This window comes from Gigantopelta aegis, chromosome 6, assembly GCF_016097555.1.
Source record: "Gigantopelta aegis isolate Gae_Host chromosome 6, Gae_host_genome, whole genome shotgun sequence".
Classification (NCBI taxonomy): domain Eukaryota; kingdom Metazoa; phylum Mollusca; class Gastropoda; order Neomphalida; family Peltospiridae; genus Gigantopelta; species Gigantopelta aegis.
In genome coordinates, this window is record NC_054704.1 from 71,231,261 (window position 1) to 71,246,298 (window position 15,038).

The 15,038-nt window shown below is 38.8% G+C and overlaps 1 protein-coding gene across 2 annotated transcripts in view; it reads left to right on the forward strand.

Moving 5' to 3' along the window:
- The window catches only part of LOC121374330, a 90,893-nt gene that overhangs the window by 39,407 nt on the left and 36,448 nt on the right, over positions 1-15,038 (forward strand). For both annotated transcript variants that reach the window (XM_041501395.1, XM_041501396.1), the window contains exons 16-18: positions 1,682-1,785; positions 4,034-4,067; positions 4,536-4,626. In XM_041501395.1, the coding sequence (XP_041357329.1) occupies positions 1,682-1,785; positions 4,034-4,067; positions 4,536-4,626 (229 nt within the window). The remainder of the gene's footprint in view (positions 1-1,681; positions 1,786-4,033; positions 4,068-4,535; positions 4,627-15,038) is intronic.

A 15,038-nucleotide genomic window follows, 5' to 3' on the forward strand; every position in this document is an offset into this window, starting at 1 on the left:
CGACAGTGGGTTTCCTCTCTCAATATCTGTGTGATGCCATATAACCGTCAATAAAATGTGTTGAGTGCATCATTAAATAAAACATTTCTTTCCATATAAGATGGGGCGGGACGTAGCCCAGTGGTAAAGCATTCACTTGATGCACGGTCGGTCTAGGATCGATCCCCATTATTGGACCCATTGGGTTATTTCTCGTTCCAGCCAGTGCTCCACAACTGGTGTAACAAAGGCAGTGGTATGTGCTATCCTATCTGTGGGATGGTGCATATAAAAGATCACTTACTACTAATTGAAGTGGCAACAGTGGGTTTCCTATATCAATATCTGTGTGGTCCTTAACCATATAACCATAAATAAAATGTGTTGAGTGCGTCGTTAAATAAAACATTTCTTTCCTTCCTTCCTTCCTCTTCTTTCCTTCCTTCCTTCCTTCCTTCCTTCCATACAAGAAGTGGGATGGGATGTGGGCTTAATGGTAGAGCATTTACTTGGAATGCGATGAGTTGCACGTCTATGGACACCAGGTTATTTCCCCATCCCAACCAGTGCTCCATGACTGGTACATCAACGGTCCTGTTTATGGGAAAGTGCTAATAAAGATCCACAGCTGCTTTATTATTAGGAGTAGCCTATACAGTAGCCTATGCAGTGGAAGTGAGTTAGCTCTCCTCTTTTGAGATGTGTGTCAAAATAACCCTATGTTAGACCCCAAATAGCTGTAATTTTAACATACCGAGGTACCTTAAACAAATATTCCTTTTCTTTCCATACTAGAAGTAGTTTAAGTCACAGACCCTAGTTTGATCTTGTGAAAATAAACACTAAGTTTGGTTAATTACAAACATGTAACACGGGGAGGGACGTAGCCCTGTGGTAAAGCGCTCACTTGATGCACGGTCGGTTTGGGATCGATCCCCGTCGGTGGGCTCATTGGGCTATCTATCGTTCCAGCCAGTGTGTCACAAGTGGTACATCAAAGGCTGTGATATGTGCTATCCTGCCTGTTGGATGTGCATATAAAAGATCCCTTGCTACTAACGGGAAAATGTGGCGGGTTTCCTCTCTTAAGACCAAATGTTTGACATCCAATAGCTGGTGATTAAAAAAAATCAGTGTGCTCTAGTGGTGTCATCAAACAAAACAAACAAACATGTAACACGTTTAGATAAAGTTACAATAGAGTGAAACGAGTCTGTGACATAGAAATGGGGAAATACCCTTAAAAATAGACTAGAGCTCGTCTTCATAACCATTGCTTCTCAGAGGTGGTATTCCGTGGTATTATGTACACCATGTTGACCAGAAACACTTTGGATGTACGGAAATGGATATTCTAAACAATAAAATAAATAATGTCCGATTTCAATTTCCAAAAATGGTTCTAATAGTGAAAAATATGGCATAGTATTTAAAACTAGGTCTTGTCACTAAGGCCAAGGTTATGCTTTATTCTACACTATGTTTGCCTTACTTTATCACATTTTGTTTGTACATTTTTAACTTTTTAGTGCCTGCCTAATTCTGTTTGTATATCTGTATTTTCATTAATGTTTACCATTTGAGTTGGTCAGTTTTAGGTTTGAAAACATAAATTTGAATGGGTTTTGTTTATTATCTATTTTTGTATCAATTCCATTGTTTTTTTGTATTAAATATTTACATCTTCATTTGTATTGTTTAGAAGTTCAACAAGAGTACACAGGATGGCAGTAATGAGACATCAACAAAGGATCATAAGAGTCTGGAATCGGCCATTCATGTCAAGCATCTCATAGGCACATCCAAGTAAGTTCGTATCACCCATTATTTATAACTATAACATGTTAAATACATTAGTAGGACAGTGTGCTGGGGTGCTATTAGTGGGGCTTAATCCTTTCACATTAGCTTTACATTTCAGTTCATTTCAACTTATTTTCGTGCTTATATCCAATTAAGGTTCAAGCACGCTGTCCTGGGCACAAACATCAGCTATCTGGGCTGTCTTTTCAGGACAGTGAGTGAGTTGTTAGTGGTTAGTGAGAAAAAAGAGGGTGTCGTGGTCTTACACGTACCCAATGAGTCGTAAAAACTCGCTCTGGGTGGGAGCAGGTACCGGGGCTTCGAACCCTGCACCTACCAGCCTTATGTCCAACGGCTTAACCATGACACCACCGAGGTCGGTTTAGCTTTACAGTGTACATCAGGAAACAAAATGTTCTCTCACTTGGCCAGTATTTATATAAGTACAGAACTATAAAAATTTGAGAAGATTTATGTTGTGCAATGTCTCTATGAGTGCACTGAATACACATTGCCTCAAACAACTTCAAGTAGATCTGTGGCACCCAGTATCTATATACCTGTACATAGAAAATCTGGTGAAATTCAAGTAGATCTGTGGCACCCAGTATCTGTATAACTGTACATAGAAAACCTGGTCAAATTCAAGTAGATCTGTGGCACCCAGTATCTGTATAACTGTACATAGAAAATCTGGTGAAATTCAAGTAGATCTGTGGCACCCAGTATCTGTATAACTGTACATAGAAAACCTGGTCAAATTCAAGTAGATCTGTGGAACCCAGTATCTGTATAACTGTAAATAGAAAATGTGGTCAAATTCAAGTAGATCTGTGGCACCCAATATCTGTATAGTTGTAAATAGAAAATGTGGTCAAATTCAAGTAGATCTGTGGCACCCAGTATCTGTATAACCTTCCATAGAAAATGTGGTCAAATTCAAGTAGATCTGTGGCACCCAGTATCTGTATAACCTTCCATAGAAAATTTGGTCAAATTCAAGTAGATCTGTGGCATCCAGTATCTGTATAATCTTCCATAGAAAATCTGGTCAAATCCAAGTAGATCTGTGACACCCAGTATCTGTATAACTGTAAATAAAAAATCTTGTCAAATTCAATTAGATCTGTGGCACCCAGTATCTGTATAACTGTACGTAGAAAATCTGGTCAAATTCAAGTAGATCTGTGGCACCCAGTATCTGTATAACCTTCCATAGAAAATTTGGTCAAATTCAAGTAGATCTGTGGCATCCAGTATCTGTATAATCTTCCATAGAAAATCTGGTCAAATTCAAGTAGATCTGTGATACCCAGTATCTGTATAACTGTAAATAGAAAATCTTGTCAAATTCAATTAGATCTGTGGCACCCAGTATCTGTATAACTGTACGTAGAAAATCTGGTCAAATTCAAGTAGATCTGTGGCACCCAGTATCTGTATAACTGTACATAGAAAATCTGGTCAAATTCAAGTAGATCTGTGACACCCAGTATCTGTGTAACCTTCCATAGAAAATCTGGTTAAATTCAAATAGATCTGTGGCACCCAGTATCTGTATAACTGTACATAGAAAATCTGGTGAAATTCAAGTAGATCTGTGGAACCCAGTATCTGTATAACTGTACGTAGAAAATCTGGTCAAATTCAAGTAGATCTGTGACACCCATTATCTGTATAACTGTACATAGAAAATCTGGTCAAATTCAAGTAGATCTGTGACACCCAGTATCTGTGTAACCTTCCATAGAAAATCTGATCAAATTCAAGTAGATCTGTGGCACCCAGTATCTGTATAACTGTACATAGAAAATCTGGTCAAATTCAAGTAGATCTGTGACACCCAGTATTTGTATAACTGTAAATAGAAAATCTGGTCAAATTCATGTAGATCTGTGGCACCCAGTATCTGTATAACTGTACATAGAAAATCTGGTCAAATTCAAGTAGATCTGTGACACCCAGTATTTGTATAACTGTAAATAGAAAATCTGGTCAAATTCAAGTAGATCTGTGGCACCCAGTATCTGTATAATCTTCCATACAAAATCTGATCAAATTCAAGTAGATCTGTGGCACCCAGTATCTGTATAACCTTCCATGGAAAAACTGGACAAATTCAAGTATATTTGTGTCACACAGTATGATTGTACATACAATTTTTTTTTAATAATAATAATAATAAATTAAGTATTTGCTTGTTTCAAAATATTCTTTATAATATATTTGTCTGTTTTATTTAATTTTGCAGAGGTGATTCTGACATGGATTATGAATTTGATGAAGTAAGTTTTCCAATCAGTCTATTCTTGATCTGCTATGATTTATTTTTATCAATGGGTATAAAATGTGCATTGGTAATATTGATGATATTTATTTATCGTTTAATAGCATTTTGAGCAATATTAAACATGCACCCATACGTGTGTTATGTTTGACGAAATTTAAATAAATAACAGACAGTCTTTAGTTATCTTGTAATATTAAATATGGTATATTTTTAACACTGGTTAAATTATGCATAATGCAAAATAAAATTTAATGGCATTTTCATTAATTTTAATATTAATACATTTAAAAGTGTTTAAAGACGTGACCATTTGAACAATAACTATAGTGTGTTTAACATAATTGGTATGTGAAATCTTGATATAAAATAATTATATGGTTCTTGGGAATGAAATTTTATGACCATTTTGCAGAACATACATTTAAGTCTTGACTAATATGCAATGTTTTTTGTTTGTTTGTAGGAATTCATACGAGCTATGCGTCATTTGTCAAGATCTGTATCTGAAACTCAGCCCCCGCTAGAATACGTGTGCTTTGTAACATCAACACAGGGTTAGTGCATATTTTGCTTGTAAATCAACAGATTTAGATTTTTTATGTTCATAATGTCCATGAAACGTGTGATAATACGAGAGGCACATGTCTTATGGACATATTGTGTACGTATGGTGCAGTGATTGAGCTTGGAGGCAATTCATGTGAAAGAGTCACCAGGCACGGATTTGGGATGGGGGGGGATGACATTAAAGAAAAAAGAAAAAAAAGCCTGTTCATTTCATTTCAAGTTATTTTTGTGCTTATATCCAAGTAAGATTCAAGCACACTGTCCTGGGCATGCACCTCAGCTGTCTGTCCAAGACGGTGGGTTAGTTGTTAATTGTTAGTGGTTAGTGAGATAGAAGAGGGTGTAGTGGGCATAGTTATACCCATTGAATCGTTAAAATGCACTCTGGGTAGGAGCTGGTACCGGTCTGTGAACCCTGTACCTACCAGCCTTATGTCCGATGGCTTAACCACAATGCTACCGAGGCCAGTAAAGCCTGTTCAAACACCTCTTATCATGTTGGGTGGCCCCCTTTCAAAAAACCCTCAATCAGCGCCTGGTCACTGAACTTTGTCTTGTTTGAGTTGGGACTCACGCGAGGTCCAAATTATATGGTGAAGTCACTTGTGAAGTCACTTCTCTCGCGAGGTCCAAATTATACAGTGAAGTCACTTCTCACGCGAGGTCCAAATTATATGGTGAAGTCACTTCTCTCGTGAGGTCCAAATTATACGGTGAAGTAACTTCTCACGCGAGGTCCAAATTATATGGTGAAGTTACTTCTCACGCGAGGTCTAAATTATAAGGTGAAGTCACTTCTCACGCAAGGTCCAAATTATACGGTAAAGTCACTTCTCACGCGAGGTCTAAATTATATGGTGAAGTCACTTCTCATGCGAGGTCCAAATCATAAGGTGAAGTCACTTCTCACGCGAGGTCCAAATTATCAAGTGAAGTCACTTCTCATGCGAGGTCTAAATTATACGGTGAAGTCACTTTTCTCTTAAACTTTGAGAGGGCGAAGATTTTAACAGTAAGGAGACTTGTTGGTGGGGGGGGGGGGGAGTATTAAAAAAAATTAATAGTGAAATGCGCAAAAAAGTTATATTAACCCAATATTATTATTTATCCCACAATCACTGTATTAATTCGCAAGATATGATGACTAGATCTTTTATATGCACCATCACACAGACAGGGTAGTACATACGACGGCCTTTGATATACCAGTCGTGATGCACTGGCTGGAACGAGAAATAGCCCAATGGGCCCACAAACGGGGATCGATCCCAGACCGACCGTGCATCGAGCAAGCGCTTTACCACTGGGATACGTCCTGCCCCTAAAACAGTTAATACCCAAACAAACAAATATAGGAAATATGTTTGTTGATCGAGCCGCGGCTAAAGGCTTATATTGTGAGGAACCGGTTAAGTGTACAAATAACTTGTAGTCCAAGCTCCACATTCTGTAGATGTGTGATACATGTATGTAGATAACAAAAGTTGAAGCACAAGGAATATTGCTCAACTTAAAGGGAAAATCGACTGTTGGAAAACTGAAGTTGTCCCTTTTGTTATAGTACACTTGGAGTGTCTGGCAGAGCCAACGCAGGAGTCATACTGGCCGTCGTGGGTCAGTTCAGACTCTTAAGTTGGTTTTATCTGGTACCCCAATGTTTGAGCATAACCAGTTTGCTCTTGAGACCCAAGGGTTATATATTGAGGCGGGGGTGTCAACACAGGGTCCAAATTGCCTGTCATACGCCATTTCAGATTCTGTGTGATATACATGTTTATTTTAAGTTAGTTTTATGTGGCACCATATATTTTTTAGTATAATCAAATTGCACTTAGGGGTTACGTATTGGGGGTGTCAGGGAAGACCAAAGTAGATTCCAAATTGTCATAGCCCAGACTGTTCTTTACTTTTTCATTGAAAATAGGTTTTATTTCGTACCTCGCTACATTTAAGTATACTACTAAAAAGAATTTAAGGGTCAGACGATATTTTCGACATTATTTTCTGAATGTCAATTATATTAGCTACACCATAATGTCACGCATGGTATTGTTCCATTTTGACGAAAGTGGGTCTAAGCAACCCATAAATGAATTAAAATCCACTGTCATTGACACTGTCGACTAGTTCTAATGGCGAAAACATGCTTACATTTGCACGTAAATTAGGGCGAAAGCGAAAGGTCTGCTAAGTGCCCATAACTTGCTTTTTCACAAAGCGCTTCATTTGCACGCTTACCACGTGTATTCCATGTTCCCAATGCTGAATTTCCGTATAATTGGAGCTTGCGTTCGTGTACGGTGCACACTCCAAATTCGACAATGGTACGACTTCAACTGACTATCGAAGATCGAGGAAGGGCTATTGCTTGGCTTCAGGATGGCAATACGCAAAGAAATGTTGCTCTCAGATTACGTGACAATCTGCGGACTGCGACTGGAACTCGAGTGTCTGATCAAACCATACGCAATCGTATGAGAGCCAATAATCTACGCTGCCATAGCCAGGCTGTTCGACCACCACTCCTATCACGTCATAGAACGGCCAGACGTCACTGGTGCACGCTTCATCTGCGGTGGCAATGTGTTAGTGGGGTCGAGTGATGTTCACTGATGAGTCCAGGTTTAGTCTCCAGTTCAACGACGGTCGGGTTTGTGTCTACAGACGTCCTGGGGAGCGCTTCGCTGACGTTAACGTTAGACAACGTTACCGGTTCGGTGGTGGCAGCGTCATGGTGTGGGGCGGCATCTCTATCCACCACAGGACCCCCCTCTATGTGGTGGATGGCAATCTGAATGGAATCCGCTATCTGAATGAGATTATCCGGCCATTGGTTCTCCCAGGCCTTCAGCAGATTGGCGGCGGGGCAGTTCTGCAGGATGACAATGCCAGACCCCACCGCGCCAGGGTGGTAACGGACTTTCTCAGACAACAAGGTATCGCCAGGATGGATTGGCCAGCATATTCGCCTGACTTGGCCCCAATAGAGAACGCCTGGGAAGAATTAGGCAGGAGAGTTCGGGATAACCATGCCCCTCCGGTCAACCTTCATGATCTGGGTCAACTTCTTATGGCAGAGTGGCAGGCCATTCCCCAAGAGTTCTTCAGACGTCTGATCAACAGCATGCGGCAACGATGTGTCGAGTGTATTCGCGCCAGGGGTGGATTCACACACTATTAAACGAATGTTCTAATGTGTAAAATCCATGTTTGACAACCTTCAACTTTGACAGCATGTCATGTGACTTTCTTGTATACAGTGACGTTTATTTGAGCAATAAATAAAAAATTTGGTGTAGTTTACATCATCAATCTAATACACTCTGAAACTTATTTGGTTATAAATTTTTGACCCTTAAATTCTTTTGAGTAGTATATAACCCAATTTGGGGGCACATTTTGGGCGTATGGGTCCTTGTGCATCCTAATGTGTCTTTTACACAAGAGCCCATGATGAGGTAATATTTTGAATTGGTTTTGATTAAGTATGACCCATGGGGGTCATATTGTGGGTACCCACATACATGTATGCAGGATGTGGTCATCAGCAGAAATCACTGTGCATCACTACCTGAATGCCCATATACCCAGCCACTGGTATCTTATTCATTTGAGTTCAAGGACCTGGGCTCTTGGTCTATACAGCTAAGTTTGGAGGCTAGCGTCAGTTTGAATCTTCATGTATACATGTACAGTCGAACTTCGTTAAATTGAAGTTGAAGGGGACGACGAAATAGTTCGAGTTTCAGGGAGTTCGAGTTTTCAAAATTTGTACAGTAGACCCCAAAGTGAAACTGCATTGTAGTATTATCATTTCGTTCATATCGGAAGACACGTTTGCTGCTCCATCCCTGTCCCCAACACACAGATGTTAGTACATTCCTTCTGTGTATATGATAAAACTAAGTAAATATTAACAGAAACGAGATAAATCCGATCAATTTGACGTACATCTCTATGTACTTTTATTGTATTTATTAATAAATTAAAATACTGGATGTCGATTAGCACTAAGTACGTTTGTTTTGTAATTAAAGATTGTTTGGCACACTTGCTTAAAAAATCGTCTTTCGTTACTGTGTCTGTAATCTTGCACAGATTGAGCAGCATTTCAGTTTCTAACATAACTAAATGACTAGTAATGAATCATTTTGAATTCACACTTAAATAGCAAATAACAAATTTGACATGATTCACTCGTTTAAGAGAAAAAACAAACAGCGTTAATTGTTATTACAACAGTTCTTTGAAGATTACAAGACTATCCGTACTTTGTGTAATGAGGTCCGCTGCCGTGTACAAACACCGACAACCAAATGCAAGCATGTAGGATCATTTCATTCCGCATAGTCGGCGATCTATTATTCTGTAATTACCGCGTATATCATCGATAGCCGAGACCAGTCGGGGCACTCACGCTTGGCTTGGGTGACAATTCATTTGTCTTTAAAGTATTACTGGTACAGTTAAAAGGCTCAGTCACTCCACAAACTTCGAGTTTTGGAAGTGCAATATCCCTTAATTTTTTATGGTGGGACCAAAAAATTACTTTGAGAGATAGAGTTTTTCGAATGTTCGAAGTTTGAGTGTTCGAAGTCTGTTATTACTAGTTTATACAGCAGTTCGGCCGGGACCGCCATTTCACTTCGAGCGATCGACGTTTTTGAAAGATCGAAATTTGAGTTATCGAAGGTCGACTGTATATAGATCGAGGTTTGAAGCTGATTGGGTACCTTAAGTAGTTTCTTGCATTTTCAATTCTGGTGTGTAAATAAATGTAAGTTAATGTGTTATTTTGGCTGCCAATTTTTTGTTTTGATTTAATCAAATTGATTGGAAATTATGATGCATATTCATAAAGAAAGAAGAGGCAAGTAATGGGACACAATTGGTACCTATGTGGGTAAAGTTCATGTTTAAAAGTCTTATTCCCCAATTTGACATACATGTTATCAACAATAGGGAAGTCCAAAATTTCACATATGTCTGTCTATGTGCATTTTTGTGTCGGCTAAATGTCAAGGCAAAGAGTAACAACAGAATATTGTTATATCTGGGTGACACATAGATGCAAAATTGTTGAACAGCAGCTATGGTCCATGGACTTCATGGTCCCATCTGATAAAAAAAAATATTTTAAGAGTAGCAGATATCAGCTGCATACATCCTCATACTATACACAACAGCACAATCAGCATTGCATACAGTGAACTCAGCAACATCTCAACAGTGGCAAACGGTTCTGTTTACTGACGAAAGATGATTTTATTAATATATTTCAACCTGATTTTCATCCTTAAGCCTTGGATGGAAGAACCGGCTGAGGCCTGTCCTGGATGGAAGAACCGGCTGAGGCCGGTACTTGTGCCCAGGACAGGCATGCACTACAACAGCTTGCTCTGAATGTGCATGTTAAACAATTTTCAATTCCAATTCCATTCCTTAAGCCTGGTTTCGATACACGTCGGTGACCTACACAGATTGATACAGACCAAAAAACAGACCTGCTACATATTTTACGGAACCAGACTTTATATTCAATTAATGTTCAAACAAGGTATCCTGGCATACACATCAGCTATCTGGGTTTGTTTGTCAAGTACAGTAGGTTAATGGTTAGTTGTTAGTGTTTAGTGAGAGCAGTCGTTTCTCCAGTATTCAGGAAAGGAATGGAGGGAATCGGTAGAGCCGGTTCCACTTATAGGAAGGGATGGTACCTAAGATTTTCAGGGTACAAGTACTTTGAAAATGTCTTGTAAACGATGATGAACCTGATTACTGTGGTAGTTCAAGATAATGGCATGACTTGTGATTTTGGACGGCGGCCTAAATAAACGGATGGTGGATATTACTATCGCTGCCAGTGGATGGCGGGCGTATTGGAAATTAGTCTTAAGAGATGGCGGGCCCACCATCACTTATGACATGTAGCGAGACCCCTGGAGAGAGAAGTCGGTGTAGTTGCCATACACCATGTTAAGCCGCTAAACCTCAATCAGAATATAGGAGACGGTATCAGGATATGAACCCAGTACCTATCAGCATTAAGTGTGTTGAAGAAAACATAATTCACAATCGAAGCCCATATTGTATATAGACATGGATTATAATCATACCCTTGTCATTCTGTAGGAGGTAATGCTTACTGGAGGTCTTTAGTTCACTTTATTATTGAAATTAATAGCAGTTGGGGAGGAGGGGGGGGGGGGGGGGGGGGGGGGGTATTTACAGTTTGGGGTAATTATGTGGTCCCTGGTTTACAATTTTAATGGGTATTTTATGCTTTGAATTTGTGGTATATGATTGGTTTTATTATTTACTTATTTATACTATTTCTGGTTAAGAGTTTAGTCAATTTAGATTACAGAATAATCTGATGCATTTGATTAAAATAGCTATACATTTACCCACAATACCTTGACAATAATAGTGGAAGAAAGTAACAGGTCAGGTCAAAATGTAGTACCTCCACCGTGAATAGGTGTATTCAAAAATGCATAGAAACCTTCAGCAGCTTTCCGTGTTAGGTATACCTCGAAAATGGGTTTTGGCTTTGGACTAGTGCTCATAGACTATAAAGTCTATTTTAAGAATGATTTCAACATTATTGTATTTCTGAAAGGGACTCCTTAATATGCGATAATACTCTGTTCTTTTGTGTTTGTCTTCCTCGCGTGAAACAGACCAATTCTCTTGCTGGCAGATAACGATTTGGGTTTAGAGGTTGTATACTACCAAATAAAATCCCATAGACGACAATAGTAACATATGTGGTTAAAACTCCTACATGCAGCGTATCAATCAACATAAACGCCACGGATATAAATACTACCACCCCTCACCCTTAAAGTCAATCAGAAAAAAATGGGGTTCAAGTTGCTCATTTCTGAGATAACGGGTAGCGTCTATCACTACCCTAGTTCAGCACAAAATTCGAGTACTTTGTTTGCAGATACCCCACACATGTTTCAAGCACAAGGCTACTTGACACATTGGTACTAGATGAAATAAAATTGCATACATTTTTTGGCCAGATGAAACTATTGTTTTTTTACAACCAACACACATTTATCACCAATCACAGGACTTGTGGTGTTCACTTCTCTATCAAAAGTTGGGTGCACCTCGAACTTTGACCCAGTCGAAAGTTATTTGGTTTAGTACTACCTAGAGGGATTTTATGAAATTTTATAAAATTTACTAGTTGTTTTAAAACTTTACAGTTGATGAATTTGGAAAGATGCAGATCGATATTAAATTTGTCTGTAATTTTTTTGTCCCCTCCCCTCTCTCTCTCCCCCCCCCCCCTCTGTGTGGCTCTCTCTGTCTTGGTCTCTCTCTGTCTGTCTCTATGTGGCTTTCTCTCTCTCTCTCTCTCTCTCTCTCTCTCTCTCTCTCTCTCTCTCTCTCTCTCTCTCTCTCTCTCTCTCTCTCTCTCTCTCTCTCTCTGGCTCTCTCTGTCTTGGTCTCTCTCTGTCTCTCTCTGTCTGTGGCTCTCTCTCTCTCTCTCTCTCTCTCTCTCTCTCTCTCTCTCTCTCTCTCTCTCTCTCTCTCTCTCTCTCTCTCTCTCTCTCTCTCTCACACACACATACACACACTCTCTCCCCCCTCCCTCCCTCCCTCTCCCCCTCCCTCCCTCCCTTTCCCCCTCCCTCCCTCTCTCTCTCTGCAGGCCTGGCACTTATAAAACTTTTAAGTGAACTTAATAGAGTATGAGACTATCATCATGGCAACGCCATATAAATTGCATGTGTGACACCATCGACTATTGAATGTCAAACATTTGGTAATTCTGACACTTAGTCATCAGAGGAAACCTGCTAAATATTTCCTAATGAAGCAAGGGATCTTTTATATGCACTTTCTCACAGACAGGAAACCACGTACCATGGCCTTTGACCAGTTGTGGTGCACTGGTTGGAACAAGAAAAGACCCAATCAGTTGAATTGAGCTACCACAAGCACCTCAAACAAGCACTCAATCAACAGCTAAATCCTGCCCCTCATTTGAGATTAAGTCTAGACTTAAAATGTTTTAAAGGCACGGGCCAATCATGCCTCAAAAATACAATTTATTAGAATATTAAATTATTTTAATATTTAAATTGACTGAAAATAAAGGAGATACGGTATGTGGTTTTTTAGTGGGGTTTTTTTTTATCTTAGCAACAATTGATAATTAACAATTACATGTAAATTTGCTGCTTTGAAAAGCGGTTGTGGAGGTTGCAGGGATTTATCTGGGATTTTATCACCAGGGTCTCATGTCTGATGGGATTGTTTTGGTATTAAGTAGATTTCTTGTCAACTTTTGATATTGCATGAAATTACTTAATTTTGTTCAGACTATAAGGACTGAAAAATTTCATACTAGTTTTTGTGGAATGCTGAATTTAAAAAAAAGAAAAAAGGTTGAATATCAGATTATCCCTTCCTAGCAACCAAGAATAGGGCTGTTGCCGCATCAAAACTAAAAACATCCCTGCTCTTCCCTCCCCAATTTCTTTCTTCGTCTTTTTTGTGTGTGTAAAGTTACCATAACCAATTTTTTTGCAAAAATCTATTTTTTGTGTGTGTTATAATGTTTGTAAAAATAAATGTTTTTGAAAATGTTGAGTTAAGCTTTTCTCAACAACCATATTATGACATCCTTAGCAACCAATAACCTGAATCCATACAGCGATAACATTATGTGATGCGATGAATCGTAACTGAGTTTTGCTGCTTCAGCTTGCAGCTGAATAGTTTTTAATGTCGGTTTCATTTCCTATAGTTTGTTGAAATTCACCAACAAATTGTTATTAAAATAGCCTGCAACATATCCATCCGTGAAAATTGTGCAAGAGATTGACTTGTAATTGGTAATTGAAAGTTTTACGATGTGCCGTGTTTTTGTGTTGCTAGGAGATAAGTACTGGGATTGAGAGCGGGATATAACCCTCGCCTTTGATGTTTATTCCTGTCTGCTCAGAGTGTAGCCATATTGACCATACAATTGACATTCATCATAAAACTACACAAAAACCTTGTCAGTGCCACATCATAATTTATAAGACACAGAGGCTCTTTTGGGGTGAGCAGTATTGAAACAAAGTCTTATGCAGTGTTCTCGTAGGATGTATTTAGTTTACATAATGATTTATGACAATAACGTGCACGTTTCAAAACATTTCATTTCCGATTATTTTTCCCCATTTATGTTTGTGCCAGTACATGTGTTACCAAATAATGTTCAAGCATACACATCAGCTGTGTAGGCTGCTTGTCCAGGACAGTGGGTTAATAGTTAGTGATTAGTGAGAGAGAAGTCGAGTGGTCTTTAGCCTGCACAATGAGTAGTTAAACCTGGCTCTGGATTTGAGCCGATACTGGGATGTGAACTCTGTGCCTATCATCCTTTAAACCTTGTAAGTACCAGGCTATTCATTTTTCTTGTTGTTGTGTTTCTTAAAATACATCAGTTGTCAGTAAATGTATAACAACACATTGATTTAATTGCTTGTCATTGTTAAGAAATCTTAAAGACCCTGAGTGTTTGTCAGTTCTGTGTTTGTGTTTTACCTGTGACGGAGTGGTTTTCTTCCCGATTGGCTTCACACAAGTGTTGTCTGTGGTACACACACTCACACTGTGTATGGACTTGTCTGTGTAGGCTTGTACACCCCAGACAGCCACATGTAGCTTTCTCCTGTCGCGCTTTATTGGGATTATATAATCCTGTACACTTGTATGTTGCTGGTAGTAAACACTATCAAGTGATTTGTGGCTTGCAGTTTGGAGTAAACTCGTTGCAATTGCTACCTTATGTTGGTATATACTGACGTGAGTATGACTTCAGATTGTCTTGTTTTTAAAATATATTATTTAGATCTACTTTAGTGAAAAGTACATTTTAATTAGTTGTTATGTATTTAATTATTAATAAACTGCATGTTCATGTAAGCAGGGTTAACTTTACATTAATATATCAATTATTAACATCTTGCCAGCTTGGTGCATTCTTGGTGCATTCACAAAGTTATAAGTATAATTTTTCATTATTTTTGCATGTATTTGTGATAAATTAAACTTCAAATTAACTGATCCCACATATGTTCTTTGCATGTTTAACTCAAGAATATTAAAACTAATATGTTGTCAGTTGGCATAAATAGTAGTTTTCACAAGAATCCTTATATTTGTGTGTGTGTGTGCGTGTGTGTGTGCACGTGTGTGCGTGCGTGCATGCGTGCATGTAAAAGTTTGTTCTGGAAATGGTGTCGGGGTGTGTTTTGGGATGGTGGTGTCTCTTTAGTGTTTTGGGTAGTGTGTGAATGCATCTATTGTGGAATGGGTTATATTTCTGTCCTATAACAAAATATCTATATCAAAATTATTAAAAATTTCCTATCAATTTAGC